We start from the raw sequence: 25000 nt of genomic DNA, 5'->3' as shown, positions 1-25000 counted from the left end.
TGAAAAAGCCAGAAATCCTGTATCCATGGTGTCCAAACAAACATTAATCGAGAAAAGTGAGTGGAGCAGGCACTTATGTTGATAATATTAAGAAATAAAGTGAGTAGGAAAGTGCCAGAAGACAACAGAGAATAAAAAGTTTGCAGCGGCGATGGGGGCTCGAACCCGAGACCTTACTGGTACAACACCGCCTGGCCAAGGAGACCTTGACTCTACCGTATGAGCCAGGCGGAGTTGTTGTACCAGTAAGGTTGTGGGTTCGAGCCCCCATCGCCGCGGCAAAGTTTTTATTTTCTGATGTCTTCTGGCACTTTCCTACTCCCTTCATTTTGTGTTATTTTCGTAATAGAGAAAACATGTCCATGAAATTCCATGAATGTAAGATGTGACCAAATGATTCAAAACAGCAATTTTCTTCTAAAATTATATTGTGAAAATTATTCATCCTCATAAATATAGTTGTTTGTCTTGTTTTTAAGGGTTTTACAGCATTTGCAACAAATTTAGGTCAGAGCAGCGCCTGTCAAAAGGAATAAAATGGGAAAGTAAAAAGTTCTAGAATTACCAATAAAGTACCCAAGAAAAAGTAAGACAAAGGGAAATTTGTTCAAATAGGTAACAGATGTAGATTCCAAGAGCACACAATCAGTGTACATAGTTGGAGATCATCTAAATGTCTCATCCTGACAAAAGCACAGGTCCCTACTAAGAGGAACACACCCAATTGTTTACAAATAACAAATATGTAAAACAAAAATAATACAGTGCATAACAGAGAGATGCTTTACAAGACAAAAAATATCATCGCCCAAAACTCTAACCCTAACTATGCATTTGACTGTCTCCCTCCCAGCCAGGGTATCTGGCCAGAGTTAGGACAAAACCAAGAAATCTCATCCTAAGACAAAGACAGAAAGCCAGTTGGAAAACATATAGGGGGATAAAAGAGGCAGTGAGTGCCACCCTGCCCACTATGGGAGGTCAGGAACCCCACCCAGAAAGCCAGTTGGAAAACATATAGGGGGATAAAAGAGGCAGTGAGTGCCACCCTGCCCACTATGGGAGGTCAGGAACCCCACCCAGAAAGCCAGTTGGAAAACATATAGGGGGATAAAAGAGGCAGTGAGTGCCACCCTGCCCACCCAGAAAGCCAGTTGGAAAACATATAGGGGGATAAAAGAGGCAGTGAGTGCCACCCTGCCCACTATGGGAGGTCCGGAACCCCACCCAGCTGCCCACTATGGGAGGTCAGGAACCCCACCCAGCTGCCCACTATGGGAGGTCAGGAACCCCACCCAGGTAAATATAGTAATTGGATTGTAACATGGAACAGATCAACCAACGATTCAAACAATGAAAATGTAGATAGACTCCAACAAAGAAAAAATTCATGATAGATTAAATAAACAGATTAATAAATTAATAAATAAATAGAGGAGATAAACAAACTATAACATGTGCAATATTTTGACATCGGTACGGTACGTAGTAACTTTCTTCCAAAACCCATTGCATTAGGACCACTGGACGGTATCACTCAAACAAGAAACCATGGACGAGACGGACGATCATTGCAGTAGCAAAGCAGTTCCAGCAGTCGATTCCGTGGAGGTTTGTTCTACGGCCTGACTAGTTGACACTCCTCCCTCGGATACTTGATTGACAGCTGATTCTAACTGCTGACTGGTCAATTGCTGGAATGAGTATAATGATGGAATTTTATGCAAAACATATATTTTAAAATAGAAAAAAATTCAGTTTACTTTTAGGTTTTCCACATGCTCAATGTACTTCATAATGCTTCCTTTATTCCTCCAGTAGTTTAACATGGAACTAAATTCGTTTGACATGGAACTAAATTTGTCAAATCTGGAACTAAGTTCGTTTGACATGGAACTACATTTGTTTGGCATGGAACTAAATTCATTTGACATGAAACTAAAGTCATTAGACCTGGAACTACATTCGTTTGGCATGGAACTAACAAATGTGTTTGACATGGAACTAAATTCCATTTTATTTAGAGCAAGCAATATGTCAGACACCCTTATTATACAAAAGCGCTTACAATATCTGTCACAGTCCAAGGCCAGGTATTCGGAGGGAGGAACTGTAAGTACAATGTACAATGTCTTAGCCAATTGATCCTACAACAAAATTCCCCCTTGGGGATGAATAAAGTCAATTTTATTTATTTATTTTTAATTGTTCAGTTTGTTTTTTACCTGTAATAACTCTAGCTGAGCCTGATCTGTGACGACTAAGACCTGGTGATGGCCTTCTCCCAAGTTGAGGGCATGAAGACCACTTTGCTGAAGGTCCTGGAAAATCACAAATACATCATTTATCAATATATAGAATTGACAGCAATCAACTTAATCATGGAGATCCTGGAAAATCACAAATACATCATTTATCAATATATAGAATTGACAGCAATCAGCGTAATCATGGAGATCCTGGTAAATCACAAATACATCATTTAATCAATATATAGAATTGACAGCAATCAACTTAATCAAGGAGATCCTGGTAAATCACAAATACATCATTTAGTAATATAGAATTGACAGCAATCAACGTAATCATGGAGATCCTGGTAAAATCACAAATACATCATTTATCAATATATAGAATTGACAGCAATCAACTTAATCATGGAGATCCTGGTAAAATCACAAATACATCATTTATCAATATATAGAATTGACAGCAATCAACTTAATCATGGATATCCTGGAAAATCACAAATACATCATTTATCAATATATAGAATTGACAGCGATCAACTTAATCATGGAGGTCCTGGAAAATCACAAATACATCATTTATCAATATATAGAATTGACAGCAATCAACGTAATCATGGAGATCCTGGTAAATCACAAATACATCATTTATCAATATATAGAATTGACAGCAATCAGCGTAATCATGGAGATCCTGGTAAATCACAAATACATCATTTATCAATATATAGAATTGACAGCAATCAACGTAATCATGGAGATCCTGGTAAATCACAAATACATCATTTAGCAATATATAGAATTGACAGCAATCAGCTTTATCATGGTAATCATTATAACAGTCGTCTCCGCTTAATCCCACATCCTCGGGAGTTCGGGTGAGTGTGTTGATTAAGCGGAGAAGCTTAAAAACAACATCTAAGCACCAGCTTCCATGTGTTATTTATGTATGATATTCCTGTCTGAGCTTACTACGGACGTGGGACTTTCATGTTCAAGATATGGCGTTTTTTTTCGCTGTTGTTATTGTTGGCTGTTTTTTGGGGTTTTTTTGTTGGTTGTTACATCAATTGCAGTACTCAGGAATAAAATGAGTACCAGGTCGTTAACAGCGTTGTCTCTGTGGGAAAAATAATGTTACGTGTTGTTGTTGGCCAGGGATCTTTTTGTAAAGCGCTTTGAGCACATATAGTGGATATTGCGCTAAATAAAAGTTCAAGTTAAAGCTATAAAAATAGGAATTTATCAAGTCAATTTACTCACAGCTAAAGACAGGGTTCCATTTGGGGACTGCAGTGTTACCAGACTGGCCAGCTGCTGGTTGTCTTGAATGGGGGTTGTGGTTGATGTTGTGTTGTGTTCTGTGGTTGTGATGATGGTATTATTGCTGGTGCTGCTGGTAGGGGTCACTTGGGCTACTTGAGGTGCTGTTAATAAAACCACCTGCTGGAAGGATCAACAAAAAAAAAAGGAGAAGAAAATTGTTTATTTTTGGATTCAACAAAAGATTTGTTGCGACACTTTGGTCTCTAAATCTGCAAGTTTGTCGATCGGGGGCCTCAAAAGTAAAATATTGCATAAAGCTCTGCAAGTTTTTTTATGGCCAAAGTATAAATGGTTGAATGGCAATTTTTTAAAAAGATATCATCTCTCAAAGTGACGCAAAAAATAAAAATGACATCTTTAAAAAAAAATAAAATGAATTGTTCAAGGAAGAATAAAATACACCAGCCATTCCTTTATGTCAATGAAAACTGGTCCATCCTGTACATGAAAACACAGCCATTATAGCTGTACTAAAATTGTATGGTCAACAAAGTGTAGTGTAAAATCAGTGATTTTACCACATTGGTCCCAAAGCCTGAGAGGTAATGTAGACATTATAGCTGTACTAAAATTGTATGGTCAACAAAGTGTAGTGTAAAATCAGTGATTTTACCACATTGGTCCCATAGCCTGAGAGAAATAAGATGCACAATCAATGCAGTCTACCTGCAGATATAATTAATAGTCATTTCCTACAGCCTGGACAGCTGTAATCGCTGACCACACACATACACACACACACACACATCACACCAATGCGACTCACAGCACAGAAAGTTGTCTACTGTCATGGATCTTGGTGGCATTGTTTCACTTTTCATTATCTCGTTATTTTTATTACACAGGAAAAAGTCTGGTTTGAAATTGAACTCAATTCATCAGTTAATAGCAAGGATACCTTTTCAACAGAATTCAATCAAACTAAATAACCTGTAATAATCAAAATGTTTAATGACAAAGTAAAATATATTAATGCCTTACAATTTTTTTAAAAGATGTCACTTGTGAAATTGAAAAGGTAAATGTATAAACCCTTACCTGTTGACTGGCACCTCCCTGAGATGCTGACACTGTAATCTGATTCCCAGTATCAGGTTTAGCCTTGACTTCAAGTTTTAATTTCTTCTTAACAGGCGGTTCCGTTTTATCTGGATTAAAAGAATAAATAAATTAATTGAAACATAGCAGATAAGACTACATATTCACATTGATGCCTTGGATAAGCTCACCTCGTCCCCACCTAATTCTCTTGATTGGAGTGGGCATAGGGGAGACATTAGAGATGACTTTCCAGAAAGGGCCCGCCATCCAGATCTGTCCTCAGCTTCCCTCATTAGTCGATTCCTTTACATAAACATCCAGCACTTTACTGTCCTCTCCTCTGCCTCCCCCTAGGGTCTCTTGCATAACGGTTTTTGCCAATGCCTCATGGCAAGAAACATGACCAAACCAGGACAATTTGATTAAATCTTAAAAAATTTATTGCTTATTTTATATAAATGTTTATCGAACATCAGAAAATCTTGCTTTTTATTTCCCTTTGAAAGGTTTTCCGATATAACCTTAGCATTAGCAAATTACATAAAATAAATCTTTAAACTTGACCTGAACTGCAATAATACTCAGTCACTGACTATAATCCCTGTACAGTGCACATGCATTTTTTTTCTTTCAGTTTTGATGACAGAGTTGACAGCAAGAGTGAAGCTATTATTTTAAAGAACCCCAAGCTAGAGAGGATTAAAATCCCTTTTCTCTCAAACTTATAAAAATAAAATCAACTCCAGTCCAATTTCTTTTCTTTCTTAAAATCTTTCTCAGATTGCCAAATCAGAACAGTACTGATTTGGTCAAGACAGTTGACTGTTATACTTTGCAAAAGGATTTCTGTGTAAAACAAATTTTAGAAAACTTCATTTAAGGATTTTGTAAACTTATTTAAAGTTATGTTTAATGACTGAGGGATATAAGCAATAATTTCTCATATTGGTGACCCCCCACCTCAAAATGGTACTAAGTTGGGGTGATTGAGATGCTGACACTTGAATTTATAGTAAAAAATATATGAGACTTGGGTTCCATCTATATTTTCTATTGAGGTCAATATTGTTACTTATACTGACAAAAACTAAAACCTCATTTTTCTTGTCCTGTTGGATCAAAAGTCAAACCAGCCTACATGAACATTTCAAAATCAGTAGGAACCCAGAATTCATCACTAATAAATGGTAAAATTTCAGAAATACTAAACTATACCATTAGGTCTAAACACGAAATTCTGAGCCACGGTAATCTTAGAAGGTAATGAGGTTCTGATTCCCAAGTCAAGAATAAAACTAAATCTTTGTAGGGAGATGGTTTTTTTTTTTTTCTTTCTTGCTTTGTCTGGCACCTTTCATACACATTTGTTCAGTTCTTTATCTTACACTGGTGCCTGCTCCTTAATTTCTTAATTTGGAATTGAACAGTAGCCTTTATAGTTTTAAGAGAATTGTTTTTCTCCTTAAAATTGCGGTAACTTAAGAAATAAAATTAGTTTCTCCAACACTGCGACAAAATTGCTGTGAAATCAAAAACTGTACTATTTCTTCCATTTCCGTAAGTTTGTAACTGTCATCAAATTTCCATAAGAATTACGGATGATCCGTAAAAGTAGTCAGGTATGAAAAATCATTGATTTACACCGACATAATTCTGTTTGAGTGTTTGGGATTACGGGTCATCGTTAATAATTGGTTACCATTGTCTGTCGTGCCTCCTTCAGACGGAAGGTCTTCCCCGTGAGAACTTCTTTTGTGCATGGCAAGAGTGCTGGTCTGTCTGTACGTCTTTCCACAATAACAGCACGTATATGGTTTGGTATGAGTGTGAACTACGTGGTGCTTGTATAAACTGCTGTACTCCGTAAATGCCTTACCACAACCCCGCACTGAACACACATATGGCTTTTCCCCTATGGATATAAATTATAGAAAAAATAAAAACGATTAAGTAAAACCAAAAACAATTTTTCAAATAATCAACTTTTAAACTGTTTGAAAGGGGGAAATAAAATTAGAAAAGGATGATGTCCTATATAGATGGTATTTTGATGAGCTTGCAACTTGCAGAGATGTTATGGTTAATCATAAAATAGGGTGTGAGGAAAAAAAAAAAAAACCAGAAAAAAAGGATGATACTGTTTCAATATGAAGCAAAAATCCGAAACATTCGAAAATTTACAAGCAACAAGAAAAAGACTAAGTTTCAGTTAATACATGTCAAGTTTAAATAAATATTGCTATTTATTAAGAAACTATGCCAGTAAAAAGATCACAATATTGGAAGTTTCCAAACTTGCGTCTTTTTATTTTAGCAATGCAGCTTAAAAAGTTAATTCAAAATGCATGGGAATGAATCACTCACTATTCAACACAATATAAAATCAACTGGATCAAGGGAAAAGAACACATAGTGTAAAGCAAAATCAGGGATTGACAAATGATCTCAAAATTTAAGATTTACATTCCAAATCTTTGATATGGCAAATATGCACTGCGTTTATTAAAATAACTGTGGCATCAACATTTTTCAACTTATTTTCCTGAAAAATTCTATACATAATTTTCAAAATTGATTGTGGTAAAATTTCAGATTTGCACCATTTATAGTCTGGTCACCATGGGATTCTAAACTTTTCCAGGATTTTTTTTCTCCCACCCAAAATATTTCCTTTGTAGAGAATACAAACAAATTGAAATACTTTTTTTAGATTTTTTAAAAATAAATTGATAAATAAGTAATACTGCATTTTCCTTTTAATGGAAAACCCTTTTTAAAATACATAAATAAATATAATTTATTATATTAAATGAAGAAATAATGAAGTAATGATCATTGAGTCATTGCTTTTCATTTTTAATTAAAAGTTGTCCAACTTGTTTCATTGGATAATTGTAAACATAAATGTATGTTTGATAATAGACACATACCTGTATGAATTCGTATATGATTTTTGTAGTTTGTAGCTGATGCAAAGGCACGAGCACAGCCCTCCACATCACATATATATGGCCTTTCTCCTGTATGGGTGCGTATGTGGACCTTTCTAATGTTGGAAGTGGTGAAAGATCTTGTACAACCTTCAAACGGACATTTGAATGGTCTCTCTCCTAGAAAAAGATAAACAAATGAGGATTTCAAATTCAAAATATCTCATTACGTAACATATTCTAATATGGAAGAAGAAATTTAAGTTAGTGAGGAAATGGATAGAAATAAAAACAGAGATTATGAGTCAAAGTCATGCATCACACAATCTATTCTTTAAAAAAATAAAATTGTCTGAATGTTAGTTTTTTTTTAAATCTCCTAAAACACAAATTTTACTTTGTGAAATGGTGACTTTGATTTCAAAAGGTCTGTTGGATGAATAGACGACACACTGTAAACAGGTCTGTTGGATGAATAGAGGACACACTGTAAACAGGCCATTGAGCATGATTTAACTGTGAAAATGAACTAATTAAAAGTGCATCATATCTATTTTTAACTGTGACAACATACATATATTCGTATCTATTCTCCTTCAGACAGTTGTCAAAATGAGTCGAGCGCTGTACAATATTTAATTTTTAACAAATTTTCACCTATATTATTATGACAATCTAATATAAATATATATGTATTCTGTGTTTACTTGAAAAAGGCCAAGGGCTGAAACGTCGTTTGTTTTGTGTTGTTCATTATAAGTCAGATTTACTCCCTTTATCTCCGTTTTATTGACCCATTTAGGCACCTCTATTTATTACAATATTTAATCAAGCAAAATCTAGTTTTAGTAAATATGAAATAATCATGTTTGATTTTTATGGAATAAATACCTGTATGAGTGCGAACATGTTTCTGTAAATCCCCGGACGTCTTAAAAGCCTTTTCACACCCAGCCTCAGAACAAGGATAGGGTTTTTCACCTGTATGTACACGGTTGTGGGACTTGAGGCCATAGCCAGTGGCAAATGCCTTCCCACACCCAGAATATTCACAAATAAATGGACGGTCGCCTGTATGAGACCTTTCATGGACCTGCAAATTGAATAAACAAAAATAAAATTAATAAATAAATCACCAATCATAAATAATTCTTCATAACTTCGTAAACAAAATCAAAAGAAGTAAAACTTAGTCATAATGCTGTCAGTACTCTACTGTAAAGACTGTAAGAACTGATGTCAGATAAAAGATAAATCTAACCATTCATGGAAATATATATTTCAACTCTCTCCTTTCCGACCATTTTCAGTATTATTCCCAAAATGTCACGTCATGCAAACCAACACAAAAAATAATTTCTTAAAAATCAAACTTCATAGCGTGCTAAACATAATTTTGTTTGCTAAACTAGCTCTAGAAAACACCGTAAAGACTTTATAAATTAAACAAAGATTTTTCTATAAATCTTGTGATGTACAAAAAAAACAAAAAACAACTGAATAATGAAATTCTTCATTGCATCGTAAAAATGTGACAATTTTTCTGTAGTTGGTAAAGAGAGGGTAAAATATGATAAAAAATAGTAAAAAAAAAAAGATTAAAAGTTGTCTTTCAGAGCAATAAGACATTTGGAGCTCAATTTAATCCTAGTTTCTGAGGCTTTAAACAATAGGGAACAAACGTGTGATGTCAAAACATCGGTTCCAATCTCATTGGAAGTGTAAAACCACTCTTCCAGAGGACTGGACACATGCCATGTGTAATTGATCTTCTGTTTTCAGAGTGGTGGCATCTTATTTTCCAGTCTAAATAATAAATGCTGGTCGTCAATAAAGATCATCCGTTCTTGCTCTTTTACACCCTGTAATCCTAAGAATCTGCTTATACATCCTGCTACTAAAATAGTCATATGCCACTTTATGATTCAATCTGTAACCAATATATAACTGGTTACATACACATTTCCAAGGAGTTGGAAACTGAAAGAGTATAAGGTGTGACATCACAACTTATCTGCCCTATTGATTGACCACATCCTTTAAATAGGACTTTATTCATCAATGAGTATTTTATATATTAAGTATAAGCTGGTCAATCAGTGTTGGATGAACAACAGGGTCAGAAAAAGCCTTGACTGTACAGGACATCAACCCCTTTGCTTGTGAGTCTTTACTAATTCGAAAATTAAACGAACTCACCTGTGATGTTTAATTGAAACTCTGACGAGTCCAATTCCGAATGGGGAACAAATGAAGAATCACGCCGTGACTGTCAGGCTTTAACGCGTCAGAACAGACATACGGAACAAATGGAACGGGATGGGACACATACATACAAGTATAATCTATAACACTATTATATTATAGTCTAATGAGTTTCGATGATATTTACCAATGGGTGGGCATTTGTTCCCCATTCGGAATTGGACTCGTCAGAGTTTCAATTAAACATCACAGGTGAGTTCGTTTAATTTTCGAACTCTACCTCGTACCCCAATTCCGAATTGGGTTACAAATGAAGCTTGAAAGCGTTTGTCTGTTATGACGTAAATTACGAAATCCACGTAGCACTACTCACTTGTTGTTCATCCAGTACTGCCCTATTGAAATCCTTTTTCGTTCTCTCCACTGGCTTATGATAAAATTTTTTAAACGTGGTCTCTGACCTCCATCTTCCCGCTTTCAGTATTATACAAAGTGGAACTCCTTTTGTGGCCGCTTTGCTAGTAGATGCTGCCCGGGTGGAATGGGGCTTAAAAATACTGATATCAATGCCCGCTAACTCCATTGTCTTTTTTGTCCCTCTCCTCGTGGTATCTATAGAGATTTCTTTAAAAATTTAAGTAGTGTTGATGCCAACGGCGGAAAAGATTTTTACTGATTTTATTACAAAATACCAGCCATTTCCTGATGTATGTAGTATATTGTTTTCTGGTATTTCGTCGCCATGAATTGATAATGATTTCACTAATTTCTTCTGAAGTGTTTGCACTTTCGAGAATTTCCCGGACAAGCGGCAGGCTATCATTCTGCTGTTGTGTAATATGGGGTGAACCTTCTGTTTTGTTACTGGATGATGAAGAAGGTTGGCTTTCTTTGGTAATAGGGGTGGAACATCTGTTAATAAGTTTATGAGTTTTGGAAACCATGGTTGTGATTTCCAAACCGGAACAATCATGACACAATCCACTTTTTCGGTTTCTATTCTTTGTAGGATTCTGATAATTAGATTAAAAGGAGGGAAAATATAAGCATATAAATGAGACCAAGAAAATGAAAAAGCATTTATTCTCCATGCGTCTGCATCTTTTTTCTCTGAGACACACTGTTCTATTTTATGATTTATTCTACTAGCAAATACGTCAACTTGGAAGAGCCCATATTCTGTGTTAATGTCGTCAAAGACAGATTTCTCTAGAGACCACTCTGTTTCAAGCCCTTTTTCTCTACTAGCTTTGTCCGCTTCAGTATTCTCTTTTCCTGGTATGTGTACAGCTGTGACTGTCATATTTCTCTCTATACACCATAACCATAGTTCTCTGGTTATATTATTGCATTCTTCTTTCATGCTGCCTTTTTTTGTTAATACATGATACAGCTGTCGTATTGTCGCAAAATAAAGTAATCTTAGAGTGGCCTTTATAATCAGAAGAAAATACTTTCAAAGTGAGAAGAGCCGCTTTCAATTCAAGATAATTTATATGCCATCTTCTTTCTTCTTCTGACCATAAACCTCCAGTTCTAACTCCTGCAAATTCTCCACCCAATCCAGTATTACTGGCATCTGATGTTAAGATAAATCCTTCGGGTTGTGGTCCTATCTTAATAGGTTAACTGCCCACCATAGAAAGCCATCATTTTAAATCTTCTTTATAGCCTCTGTTATAACAATAATATTATCGAAATTACTCTTATTTTTTGTTAACGATTTCTTTTTATAAATCTCCAATCTTTTATAAAACATATTTCCATATTAGTTACCAGGGCAAACTGCAACCAGTGTTCCTATGATTTCCGCAACCAGTGTTCCTATGATTTCCGCTAATTTTCTGATGGTAATAAATTCTTCACGAATGTAATGATCCCAAAGATTTTTCATTTTCTTAATCTTTTCCTCTGTTGGTCTAATGGTCATTGTCTTTGAATATAAGACAAACCCTAAATATGTAATCTCTTGGGTTGGTATAAGGCGAGATTTGTTGGTATTTATTGTGAAGTCCAGTTCATCAAATAGTTTACAAACTCTGTTACAAGCTGTAAACAATCCCAATCTGTTCTCCCCAATATGAGGGCATCGTCTATATACATAATTATGATAATGTTTTCGTCTCTCAGGCGAGCAAGTACTGGTTTTATGACTTTTGTAAAAATCCGCGGAGCATCAGTGAAACCCATTACGAATGAAGTAAATTCGAACTTTCCCCTGAAAACATAAATCTGAAAAATTTTCTAGCTTTCTCATGTAGTGCAATACTGAAATAAGCATCTTTTAAGTCACAGGAACAAGCAAAGCATTGTTCCTGAAATGATATACTGCCTCTTGAAGACTGCTCATTTTAAAATGTGTATATTTAACGTATTTATTGAAATGCTTAAGGTTGAGAATAATTCTAAGGTTCCCCTTACTTTTAGTTCTAGCGAATATATTAGAATACAATTGATTCTGGTTATCCTCGTCATCCCTCTGACTGCTTGGATAATATTTTTCTCTTTCAATTCTCTAACTTCTCTTTCAATTAGTATTCTTTCCTGTTCCGAAAATGTTATGTTTTTTGGGATAAAAGTTTACACAGGAGTAAAACAAAGTTCTGGGTAAACTCCCCTAATTTGGTTTAACACCCACTGGTCTTTAGTGATTTTCTGCCATTTCTGTATATATAATCTTGTTTTCCCCTCTGTGAAATGATCTATAGTATTCTTAAATTCTAAACTTGCGCTATTGTCTTCTTTTCCCTTCATAATTTATCATTGTTGTCCTAAAGTTAAATTTGGTTCTGTGAGAAGTGTTTCCTTCCTCCCCATCCTCCTCTTGTTATCGGTCGCCATCCTCTCCCCCCTCTGCTTTTGTGGGTTCTGGATGGTGAGGGGTAAGGCATCCTCCTTTGACCATTTTTTGATTTTCCATCACAGTGAAAAGTGCCAGGTTTTGTCACGGCTTTCGAAAGCTTGTGGGTATCATTAATTCTCTTAATGCTTTCGTCTAAATTATCTCCGAAAAGGAACTCCGTTGATGTGCTTTCTTTCTGTTTGCACAATTCTCTACATTCTTCATTCAGAAAAGGCTTAAGTGCTTCTTTTCGAATTTGGCTGCAATTAGTATATACAGCTGATCCCACTCTTAACAAAACCGTGACTAATGGAGTCATTGCTTTGACCTCTATTACCCTCTTATTATCCTTTTCCTGGCTCCTTTTAACTAAGTCGCTCAGCAGTTTAGCTGTTATGGTTAAACTTTTGCTCATTAACAATTGAATGTTATTGATGGTCGTGTCCTTAGATTTTGCATAAGTAGGCAGTATACGCCATACTTGAGGGTTAATTCGAGGGACTCTGAGATTGGGGGTGTTTTTAGGGCAAAGGTGTTTCTCCAACACTTTCTTGGTTTTTTCCCTGTTGACATTAGTGCACACTCCATTATTGACTATCTTTGCCACCGATTCGTGAATGTCTTCACCAAACGATTCTGGTACATTAAAAAAACTGTTCCAGTTCTTTTATTTCATTATCAATTTCATCTTTGTCCTCACTTTCTTCCACCTCTTCTTCTTTCTCATCTTCGTATGTCATATCATTTTCGAGCATCTCTAGCTCGTCGAGGTCACTGGTTGCGGTCATTGTGTGCGTGCCTTCTCCCCCCTTTTCGCTCTCATTCGGCTTTCGTTTCTTTAACGACGGCTCGCTGGAGTCATGATTAGTCATTAATAGATGCGTTAGTGACTTGAAACCTTCTACAATTAACCGTCCCAATTCCGAATTTGAGGCGTGGGGATTAGAGTGGGTTTCCTTGCTCACTAAATGTGATGGCCCCTGATTAACTGCCTCATTTCCAATTGTTTTTGTTTTAGATTCTAATTTCCTTTTATATGTTCTACTGTCTTTTTTACATTCTCCATTTTTACCCCTCTTTTTCTCTCCCGCGGGAGAAGAAATTGGGTTTTTTGTATGAGTTAACACTCCCTCGGGAGATGTTATGGGAACTGTTTTAGTTTTCTCCCCCGCGGGGGTAGAAAGTTCCTTATTCAACTCTTCCACTTTATCTGGTTCCATTGTTTATTCGAAGTAATTTAAAACATTTTCTCAAAAGTTTAAATCATTAAGCACCACTTTCACAGTGTTAATAATATACTTTTGTATGAATTAACACTCCCTCGGAGATGTTATGGGAACTGTTTTAGTTTTCTCCCCCGCGAGGGTAGAAAGTTCCTTATTCAACTCTTCAACTTTATCTACTCAAAAGTTTAAATCATTAAGCACCACTTTCACAGTGTTAGTAATATACTTTTGTATGAATTAACACTCCCTCGGGAGATGTTATGGGAACTGTTTTAGTTTTCTCCCCCGTGGGGGTAGAAAGTTCCCTATTCAAATCTTCAACTTTATCTGGCTCCATTGTTTATTAGAAGTAATTTAAACATTTTCCCTCAAATGTTTAAATCATTAAGCACCACTTTCACAGTGTTAATAATATACTTTTGTATGAATTAACACTCCCTCGGGAGATGTTATGGGAACTGTTTTAGTTTTCTCCCCCGCGGGGGTAGAAAGTTCCCTATTCAAATCTTCAACTTTATCTGGCTCCATTGTTTATTAGAAGTAATTTAAACATTTTCCCTCAAATGTTTAAATCATTAAGCATTTTTCTTCAAAAGTTTAAATCATTAAGCACCACTTTCACAGTGTTAATAATATGCTCCAATGGGAATTGGTATGTCACAGGTCTAATAACAGATTAAAAATCCAATAAGGATAAGGAAAAATTAACACAATTGTTTGCATTAAATAGACAAAACAAGACGCGTCCAGCCTTCTTGACAGTCGAACGTGAACTGACAGTCACGGCGTGATTCTTCATTTGTAACCCAATTCGGAATTGGGGTACGAGGTAGAATTATTTATTCAATGTTCGTGACCGTTGACATATTTTTATATATATGTTATTTATTTTGTTTCCAGTAAAATGATTTGCATGTGTTTATATTATACTATTTCGGTCAAGTCATGGTTATTTATTTATCTATCAATTATTTATCTATATATTTTTTTCTGTCTACTTATTTGATTATACTCATAATGTATTAATCTATTTATCTATTTGATTAATTAGGTAGTTTCCCTTTACCTGTATTGATTTGAAATTATATGTAAATGCGTGGTTCATATTGGCAATTGCCTAAAAGGAACCTTTGAATTGAATTGAAATTGAACTAAAAGAAAGCTATCAGAACATTCTGAAATACAACCAGCCAGTTTAATATTTGTGTCAGTGCATGACATACTAAATCAGTTGGAAGGTGACAATTTTGGATTTGCATTTTTTTTGCATTTTCTAAAAGAATATATGCTCATCAGAGCAATTGAATCTTTATTTGAAATTAATAGGGTGATTTTTCATGAAGTAATGGTCAGATGTATGGGAAAGGTATCCAGCAACTTTTGTCAAATTTCATTCTTTTCAACTTGACTAGCTGGAAAAAAAATAGAAATGAAATAAAGCTTTGATATTTCCCAAAGATGTACAAAAAGGGTTGATTTAATCATTTAGGACAAGAACTCATTTTTGATCAAAATTGACCATCTAACTAAACTTGACAATATCTCGGTTCAAACCTTTTCATCATCCGTCTGATTATGTCATTCACTGCAAAATATTTCAAAACTTTACAAAATCACATTGCAACCAAAAAAAAATTTTTTTTGAAAAATGTTTTTTTTTAAAAAAAACCTCAAGCTAAAGTTGAAATGAAAATTACCCTTAAGTGATGTAGTGTGGTGTACAAGCGGCCACAGTCCTCATACACACATTTGTACGCTTTGTCACCAATATAAGCTTTTTCACCAATTATCAGACTCTTCTCTGGTTTTTCTGTTGCTACACTCATTAATGTCTGAAATCCAAAAGAAGTCAAAGTCAAAGAATAGAACAGATGTCTGAATGAATTTAAACATACCTGAGAATGAATCCAAACTTGATTGCAATATAAACCAGAACAAGAAAACTGGGTGGATTTTTAATTTTGTTTCAATTTCAATAACAACAAACCTGCTTTTTCCATAAAATGAAGAAAATAATTAGCACCAGATCTAAATACATGATTATCACAAATGGTGTATTCCTTAAGAGTTACTGGGATTTGGCCCATGGTACGGCTCAATCCCATTCACAAAGTCATACTTGTGTAATACAACAATTATTTTTATTAATATTCCTAAAAATTGTGCTTTAAAGATCAGAGAGATACCAAAAAGTTAAAATTTAGGCAAATTTGTCATTCTCCACAAAGAAATTGTACATAAGATGAATCAGGGCCAGAGACCAACGTGCACACATTAGCAGGACACAATTATGGGCCTGTTTTAACATTGTTGGAATGAAGAATACTTTGCATTGGTTTGAGAGTATGCAGCAGAGTATTTCCATTACAGCAATGAGACCATAACAATTGGAGTTCTCAAACCTGTCAATAAGTACACATCCCCTGTGACAAATCTTAAACAATTTTTGACACACTATTTTTGACATAGCTTTGACTTCAATACAATGTTATAAAACTTAATTATTATTTTTTTTAATGAATATAAATATTATTTGAATTTCGATACCGACATACCTGAGTGTTAAACTGTTCTAACGTGACTGGGGTTGCATCATAAAACCCATCTTTCTGTGGTGTGATGAGAGCTGTTGTACCGTCTTCCAGTTGTATTGCTTGAATTGTACCCTCTGGCACTGAAACTAGGAGAAAAAATGATCAATTAGAGGGGGAAAGTACATCATTTGTTATAGCATTCACTTCATACAAAAAAGGTAGAAATTGGATACCAAGATTTATACCCCCCCCCCCCCCCCCCTTCCCAATCCAAGCAGTGATTGGATAGCTAGATCTGTTAGATCTGGTGTAAAGTACACTACGATAGGCTCAAGTCCTATCAAAAGGATAGCAAGCAATTGCTGATGTCGGTTAAATTCTTTAGAAGCCAGGATAAACTCGGCAGACTTCATGGAGAAACCACAATTCAATTCAATTCAATTCCTGACACTTGAATGACTCATGAATGCTGCAGTACAAAACATCAATTCAATTTCACTCATAATTTACGACTGTTGATGACATTATAAAGGAAAGAGGAAGAAAGAGAAAAAATGGTAATGAAATCCCACACAACTTGATGATACAGTATTTGTAGTAACAATCATAATAGCAAAATTAATGACCATAATGGCAATAGTAATAAATAGGAATAATAATAATAATAATAATAATAATAATAATAATAATAATAATAATAATAATAATAATAATAATAATAATAATAACAATAATAATAATAATAATAATAATAATAATAACAATAATAATAATAATAATAATAATAATAATAATAATAATAATAATAATAATAACAGTAATAATAATAATAATAATAATAATAATAATAATAATAATAATAATAATAAATAATAATAATAATAATAATAATAATAATAATAATAATAATAATAATATAATAACTAAAGAAGAAGAAGAAGAAGAAGAAGAAGAAGAAGAAGAAGAAGAAGAAGAAGAAGAAGAAGAAGAAGAAGAAGAAGAAGAAGAAGAAGAAGAAGAAGAAGAAGAAGAAGAAGAAGAAGAAGAAGAAGAAGAGGTAGAATAAAAAGATGGAGGAGGAAGAAGAGGTGAAAGAGGAGAAGAAAGAGGAAAATGTGTAAGAGTTGGAGGCAGGGGAGAGCCAAGCACCATAAACATCAACAGTGAATCATTAAAATAGTCGTACACGTTTCCCTTGGATTCAGCAGGGCTGAAGTTCCATCCTCTAACTTGATGGTTCCTGCTTCTTCTTTCACAATGGTCGGCTGACACTCACCTGAAGAAATGAAAGATGATTGGTTAATATTGATAATTTAAATGGTTTGAGTTTGAAATTGAGACCCATTTCAATCATATAACATGATAACATTTGATGTTCTTAAATCTATAATGAATTCAAGTACAGTCAAACTTGTATTGTGCTTTCCTGTCCACTGTGGGAGGTCAGGAACCCCACCTAGATAAAGCATTTGGAGCACATTTGCTAGATATTGCGCTATATAAAAGCTCGCATTTTCTCTTGTTTGTAACCCTGACAATATTGGATAGAGATAATGTTCAAATAAATAAATCATGACAAACTTTTTGTTTTTACCTTATGATCTTGGGGGTGCCGATAGCTCAGTTGGTAGAGCACTCGATTCACACGCAACAGGACCAAGATCGATCCCGGAAGCAGTCGAGCTTTTTTTCTGACCCCCTCCCCCCCCCCCCCCTGAACATCCAGCAGTGAATTGGTAGCTGAGTCTGTTAGATTTGGTGGAAAGTACTTTGTGATAGACTAGAGTCATATCCATAGGATAGCAGGCAATTCCTATTGTTCGTTTCACGTTTTAGAAACCGGGATAAACTCCAGCTCCATGGGCTAAATGGCTCTAAAGGACAACCTTTTTTTTAAACTAAAGATTTTAGTCTTTTGGTAAATATCAAGATGAGGATTTATGGGTTTTAATAAAAATCTTTAACATACTACTATTATCCTTTTGAGTCTGGAAGAAAGTGGTGCCATCTGGCAATGTGTAAGACTGGAATGTTTGGGTCACATCCCCGGAAGGAACGAGACCTGGCATGGAAAGTTTTACAGCTTCAACTTGAGCATCTGCAGCAACCACATTACCCTTTAAAAAATAAACAAGAAACATAGGAGAATGAAAAGTCAAAACAGAAACGCACATACAAACACACAGCCTCACCAGTAAATTCGTGTAATACGCATACAATATACAACAAACACATATGAGTGACGGCTTCTGGCTTGGGAAGATTTACAACATCAACTTGGGCAGCTGCTGCCACTGCATTTCCTTTTCATTTAAAAAACAAAACAAAACAAAACAAACAACAACAGAAACATAGGAAAATCAAAAGTCGTACAGAAATGGACATACACACACACACACACACACAATTACAAATGTAATACACACATACAAACACACATGTGTGACTGCATCTCACTTGGGAAGCTGTAAGACATCAACTCGAGCATCTGCTGCCACTACATTATCTTTTCATCATAAAAATCAACACAAACAACAACAGAAACACAGGAGAGTGAAAAGTCAAACTAAAATGAACACACACACACACACATGCACGCACACACATACACACACACACAATTACATTAGTAATACACAAACAAACACACAAATGTGCGATGACTTGACAAAAGTTATCGGTGTCACACTGACTTTTTAAAATATAAGATTTTAAAAAACTAAACTAAAAATCAAACCAAGGTCCCAAAAAAAAAAAACCAACAAAAAGAATAATAACCCTTTTGACTGTTTGACAGCATTTGTTAATTAAGCTAAGACATATAGATGTATATGAAATATTAACAAAGTTTTTTTAGCTTTAAGAAACCATATTCACGCTCCTAAATATTGCATTTTAAAATTGTCAAGAAACAGCAAGTTTTAAATAGTTCAGTGTGATTTTTATGTCAATACATTTACATCATTCATAAAACTTTAAGGATTTTAATTATATGACTGTCTTCAATTCATAAGAAAAGAAGAAATTTATTCATTCGTACAAGTCAAAAGAAAAAAAATATTCTGACAGCAAAGTAATAAAAATATTTGTGTGCCATTTTATTCATTCACTTACATCAGATGTTTGTAGCAGAAACCTGATGACTTGGTCCGTCGACACACGCATGGCAAAATTACCCTCAGCATCGGCTGTCAGTAGTACGTTATCTGCAATTCCACCATCCTCACTCAAATGGGTTTGGGTCAGAAGACCATGTTGAGTTAAAGATGCCTGTAACCAATAATAGAAAATAATGTATCAATCAAAATGTATAAGTGTCAAGAGAGGACGTACTGAATATTTCTCTACCATCAAAATTGGTTATTTTAGTCATCATGTATTTATATTTTCCTTGTTTTCTGTTTTTGGCTGAAGAAGGGTTTTAAGCCTGAAATGTTCCATATTTGGTATTTTGTTCTTTTTTGAAGCTGTTATATTTATGTTTGTTTATTATTTTTTTCAGTCCACAGCTTCTAGCAGCTTAGCATCACTTTGACCAGTGTTGTCATGAGACTTCTTTTGCAATGAAGAAGGTGCAAATTTGAAGGCTATGAGAGTCAAAGTCAAAGAATAAAGAAATCATGGACAAAAGCTATGCAACTTCCTGCATCAATCTAGTGCCTCATTTCCCTATTAAGCACATCATATGCTTAAAAAAGGGAGTAAAAAGGGCGCATTGATCAGCCTGGTTGATGTTAGACTTAAATAGTGGAACTATATAAGACAGATGTGTTTACTTTATTTTTGTAGAAAAAAATGGCAAATAGAGATTTACATTAAACATTTGTAGGATTTATGGTTGTAAAAAAAATATATTCATTCTAAAAAGCATGCTGCTCTATCTAACACAACAAATAGGTGACATAATATACCATCAGGGGTCCCGATAGCTCAGTTGGTAGAGCACTCTTTTCTCAATCAAAGGGACTGAGATCGATTCCAGGTGCAGTCGACATTTTTATCTGACATCCTTGTCCACCCAGCGAATATAGGGTAGCTGGATCTGTTAGTTTCAGTGGAAAGTACTCTTTGCGATAGTCTAGTGTCCTATCCAATGGGTAGCAAGCAGTTGCTATTGCCCATTTCACGTTATAGAAACCGAGACAAACTCCAGCTCCATAGGCTTAATGACTCTGCAGGACCTTTTTTTATAATGCCTATAACATTTTACAAGTCAGATAACTTACCTGCTCATCCGTCTCTTCCAGGCTAACTGCTGTGACATTGTCTGATGTTTCACTAACCACTGCACCTAGCCCCTCAACCTCATGATGCAGTGGCTCTGGTTCGATCCCTGCTACACTTAGGCCTATGTGATCGTTATCATCACCGTCCTCCGTGATGGATGGAGGGACAATGTGACCATGACTATCCTCTCCCGTAGTCGGAACCAATGAATCATCGCCGTCTGAACCAATGTGAGACTCAACAATGGAATCCTAAACACGAACAGAAATAAAGAATATTAAACAAACATAAAAACAAAATCAAAAAAATGAATATGAAGTTTATGAAACGAAAATTTAAAAAATCCAAAGAACTTTGATCATTTGTCAACAAATTTACTTTTTTGGGATTAATAAAGTGATATTATTTTTATTATTATCATTATTATTATTATCATCATCATATCATCATCATCATCATCATCATCATCATCATCATCATCATCATCATCATCTCATCATATATATTATTATTATATTATTATTATTATTATTATTATTATTATTATTATTATTATTATTATTATTATTATTATTATTATATATTATTATTATTATTATTATTATTATTATTATTATTATTATTATTATTATTATTATTATTATTATTATTATCATCCTCATCATCAGTAGTAGTAGTATTAAGTAGTAGTAGTAGTAGTAGTAGTAGTAGTAGTAGTAGTAGTAGTAGTAGTGAAATAACATAATGATCATCTTGATGAGTTTTTATTGTTTTAATCAATATTATTTGATTAGTACCTATTTTAAACTAAATATGTATAATATTGACTATTTATTAATGAAGAAATCTTAAGGTTTAAAAGAAGTATTATTAATGCCTACTAACATTTTTGCTCAGCCATTTCATACTAAGAACAAAATAATAAAAAATGAAATCGATTCAGACTGATGCTCTCATAGGAGTAAACTTTATGATGAAATGAAACGACTGACAACAAACTGCAACTGAGAAAGTGATAGAAAAAAAAAAAAAATGACCCAGGTATTTGAATGTGGAATAAAATGGGTGAACGTGGATATTTTGATGTAAATTCAATTTGCTCTCAAATTTCTACTTTAACTTTAATAATCTTGAAGGGGAAAATCCTTTTTTCAAGAAAGGTCAAAAAATAATCTCATTGTTATTCTGCTTAATTCACCAGATAAATTAAATCCTTTATAACAAATTCACAAGTTGTATGATAATTGGCAATCATAGTTTAGTAACCAAATTGATACCTCTGGGTGATGATGCCCAAGGCTAGCAAAGTCCTCTTCGTCATGAACAGCTGTTGATAAAGGTGATAGAGCGTTTGGTTCTACCAAACTCTCTAGCACAGTTGCCATGTTTTCCATTTCTTTGTAGTGAGGTGTTTATCATTAAAGTGAAGATTGAAACAAACACAAACCGATCATGAGTAGCGTCTGTGAAGCAAAGTAAAAAAGGCACGGTTATATTATGTCCTCAGCAGAGCATATATTGTCAACTCGTTATTCTTTGTATGAAATTATAATAGATATAAGTTTTTAAGTGTTAAGACTGTTGTATTGTAGATTGAAATTATGTTTCAGTTACTCCACACTGACAATGCGATTTTTTAGTTGATGACCCACTTGTTTTCTAAGCCTAAGCCTAAGCATATTCCCTTTCCCGTTGCCTTATGGAAATTATTTCCTCAAGCGCAATACAGCATAATAATATAGCATAAGCCAGTCTTTTACCAAAGCCAAGACGTGCAAAGTGAGTCAGTGTGAGAGTGTCGTAAGACAATGTGAATGTGAAAGTGAAAGAGAGAATTGAAGTTGAAGATGATCACCTTCTCTTTGTTATTGTTACGCACGAGTGAGGAGCCCATTTCAGTCAGGTAAACGCATTAGTCTCATCTCGTTTTGACCAGCTATGTTCCATTACCAAGTGAGGCAACAGAGGCCCAATATTTCCCAGCAATTTTGGCATTATTCATGTTGTCATTAGCCATCATCAACAGCCCATTGAGATTGAAAGCAACAGTATAGTCTGCTAGAAAGCTGGAAACATAACACCCAGTCCAGAGCAAGTTGTAAGTGTAAGTGAAAGTGGCTGGCGAGGGCGACTCCATATTATAGGTGTGTGATAGACCTAGTTGACTGAAATGAACTTGAATCAAGCTGAAACAATAATTGTTTTTTTAACGTTTCAAATTGTTTTGTTGATTTTTTAAATCAAATCCTTGAGGAAACCAAGACTCATTTCTGCAACTAAGGAGGAACTGAGATTGTTGTCACACTAAGAACACTGGGAAAACTTACCCAAAAATCCCTGCTTACTCTATACCGCCATGCAACTCTGCATTCCAAAATGGCGACCAGAGGACCTATAAATATTCATGAGACAATAGATTATTCATCCGGGATACTGAGCAGACGCGAGAATGATTACCTCCCGTTTGTTTGCACTTAGATACGTTCGAATCAAGTGAATGCGACTTGCAAAAGCGATGGTAAGATAAAAGAACGAAAATGGAAAACAAAATGGTCTGATGTCATCAAAATAGGGGGAGGGGAGTTATTTAAATAAACTGATTAATTACGTAATTTAATAACACAAAGGTTAGATTTGAATTACAATAAATCGACGTGTAAAATATAATGTTCAGGTCGTAAGAATATACTTATACCATGGCTTACTCTAGTAAGCCATGACTTATAGGTCCTACTTATATCTAGTTTCGAACGTTCTTGGGTGACGCTATTTTACTTTGACTTTGTCGCTTTCTTTGTCGTTTAAAATAAAAATGAGGATGATAATGAATAATAATAATAATAATAATAATAATAATAATAATAATAATAATAATAATAATAATAATAATAATAAATAATAATAATAATAATAATAATAATAATTTATAGAAATAACAACTTACTATCATTACTGTGATACTGAGGTCTTACTGTAATAGGTAGATCTCGAAGTTCCTAACAGACTGAATGATGAATGAAGCTTGATAGAAAGTCATTCCATGTCCCACGTGAACAAAATAGTTTCCTCTCCTGTCTGTCCATATTACAATTTATTTCCGATAGAGACAACGCTGTTAACGGCTAGGTATTCATTTTACACCCGAGTATGGTGAGAGAATGTGAGTAAAGAGCATTTTTCCAAGGACTCAACTATGTGCCGAACCAAGGACCTTCCGATCTGAAAGCGAGTGTCGGGGTGGAACATGTGTGGAAAAGTGGTTGACATAGAAATAGAAAATTGAATTGAGTTCATTCTTATAGAAAATGTATTCCTTACCCTTAATAAGAAGATACACAATAATAATAATAATAATAATAATAATAATAATAATAATAATAATAATAATAATAATAATAATAATAATAATAATAATAATAATGATAGAAACTTAGACCAAATCTCATATATTATTTCAGACTAACAATTTGATTTTCATTACCGAAACCTCCCGATTGGATTCAATAGTCTGATGTCACGTCGCCCAGCAACGGCGCCATCGTGGTTCTAAAACAAGAAAAAAGGTACTTTTTATTCTTCATGCTGACTAGAACCTTTCACATGTCTTGTGATCAGAATGTGTGAAAGTCAAAACATGATCAGATTTATACTGGGTTTTTTTTTTCCCTCTGGATACGCTTTTATGCTCGTCGGAGAAGTATTTTATAAGGGGGTCCGCCATTGTTCCGATAGTTTAGAGCTAGTTACTTAGTTACCATGCGTCATTACGAGGGAAGTGACGTCACGACTGTTGAAGCGTATTATAGTACCGGTTTGATTCAGTGGGTCACACTAGAATTAAGATATAAATGGAATGAAATTGACGTCACGCAGTTCTTTGTCATTGATTTTTGTTTGTTTTTAAGGGTTTTACGGCGCTTGCCACACGTTTAGGTCATATCAGTGCCAGTAAAAAGAAGAACATGGAATAGTCAAAATATTCTAGATTTGCAATCAAAGCACCTAAGAAAAAGTATCAAAGGGGAATTGGTTAGAATGGGGGACGGATGTAGCAACCAAGAACAGACCATCAATGTGTTTAATTTGAGATCTCCTTAAAGTCTCATCCAGACACCAGCACAGGATCTCACTAAGAGGGAAACACTCAAATGTTTATGTTTTGTTTTGTTTTTAAGGGTTTTACGGCCCTTGCAACACATAAGGTCATACCAGCGCCAGTAAAAAGGAAGAAAACGGGATAGTAAAAAGTTCTAGAATTACAATTAAAGCACCCAAGAAAAGGTAAGACAAAGGGGAACTGAGAACAAATAGGGATCAGATGTAGATTCCAAGAGCATACCACCAATGTACTTAGTTTGAGAAAACCTAAAAATCTCATCCAGATACGAGCACAGGTTCCCACCAAGAGGAATACACTCAA

At 34.6% G+C, this 25000-nt stretch overlaps 1 protein-coding gene across 3 annotated transcripts in view; it reads right to left on the bottom strand.

Annotated features, from left to right (window-relative positions):
* Window positions 1-23024, bottom strand: part of LOC144978890 (uncharacterized) — a 24176-nt gene extending 1152 nt beyond the window's left edge. Inside the window, exons 1-15 of one of the 3 annotated variants that reach the window (XM_078925481.1) lie at window positions 22908-23024; window positions 21858-22043; window positions 20580-20831; window positions 19468-19623; window positions 18323-18470; window positions 17540-17629; window positions 16375-16499; window positions 15517-15651; window positions 8438-8639; window positions 7547-7726; window positions 6316-6528; window positions 4614-4723; window positions 3513-3695; window positions 2226-2321; window positions 1-1694 (exon numbers count right to left, since the gene is read on the bottom strand). The exon at window positions 1-1694 is cut by the window's left edge and continues 1152 nt beyond it. In XM_078925481.1, coding sequence (XP_078781607.1) covers window positions 1569-1694; window positions 2226-2321; window positions 3513-3695; window positions 4614-4723; window positions 6316-6528; window positions 7547-7726; window positions 8438-8639; window positions 15517-15651; window positions 16375-16499; window positions 17540-17629; window positions 18323-18470; window positions 19468-19623; window positions 20580-20831; window positions 21858-21974 — 2133 coding nt within the window. In that variant the 5' untranslated portion in view covers window positions 21975-22043; window positions 22908-23024 and the 3' untranslated portion in view covers window positions 1-1568. Of the gene's footprint in view, window positions 1695-2225; window positions 2322-3512; window positions 3696-4613; window positions 4724-6315; window positions 6529-7546; window positions 7727-8437; window positions 8640-15516; window positions 15652-16374; window positions 16500-17539; window positions 17630-18322; window positions 18471-19467; window positions 19624-20579; window positions 20832-21857; window positions 22044-22435; window positions 22872-22907 lie in introns of those variants that run through there. The other 2 variants (XM_078925483.1, XM_078925482.1) reach the window with 2 other exon arrangements.
* Between the last annotated feature and the right edge of the window lie 1976 nt (window positions 23025-25000).

Source organism: Berghia stephanieae, chromosome 8, assembly GCF_034508935.2.
Source record: "Berghia stephanieae isolate SIO BIC M18660-M18661 chromosome 8, UCSD_Bste_1.3, whole genome shotgun sequence".
Taxonomy (NCBI): Eukaryota; Metazoa; Mollusca; class Gastropoda; order Nudibranchia; family Aeolidiidae; genus Berghia; species Berghia stephanieae.
The sequence above is the reverse complement of the archived record's forward strand: the minus strand, read 5'-3'. Positions and strand labels throughout refer to the sequence as shown.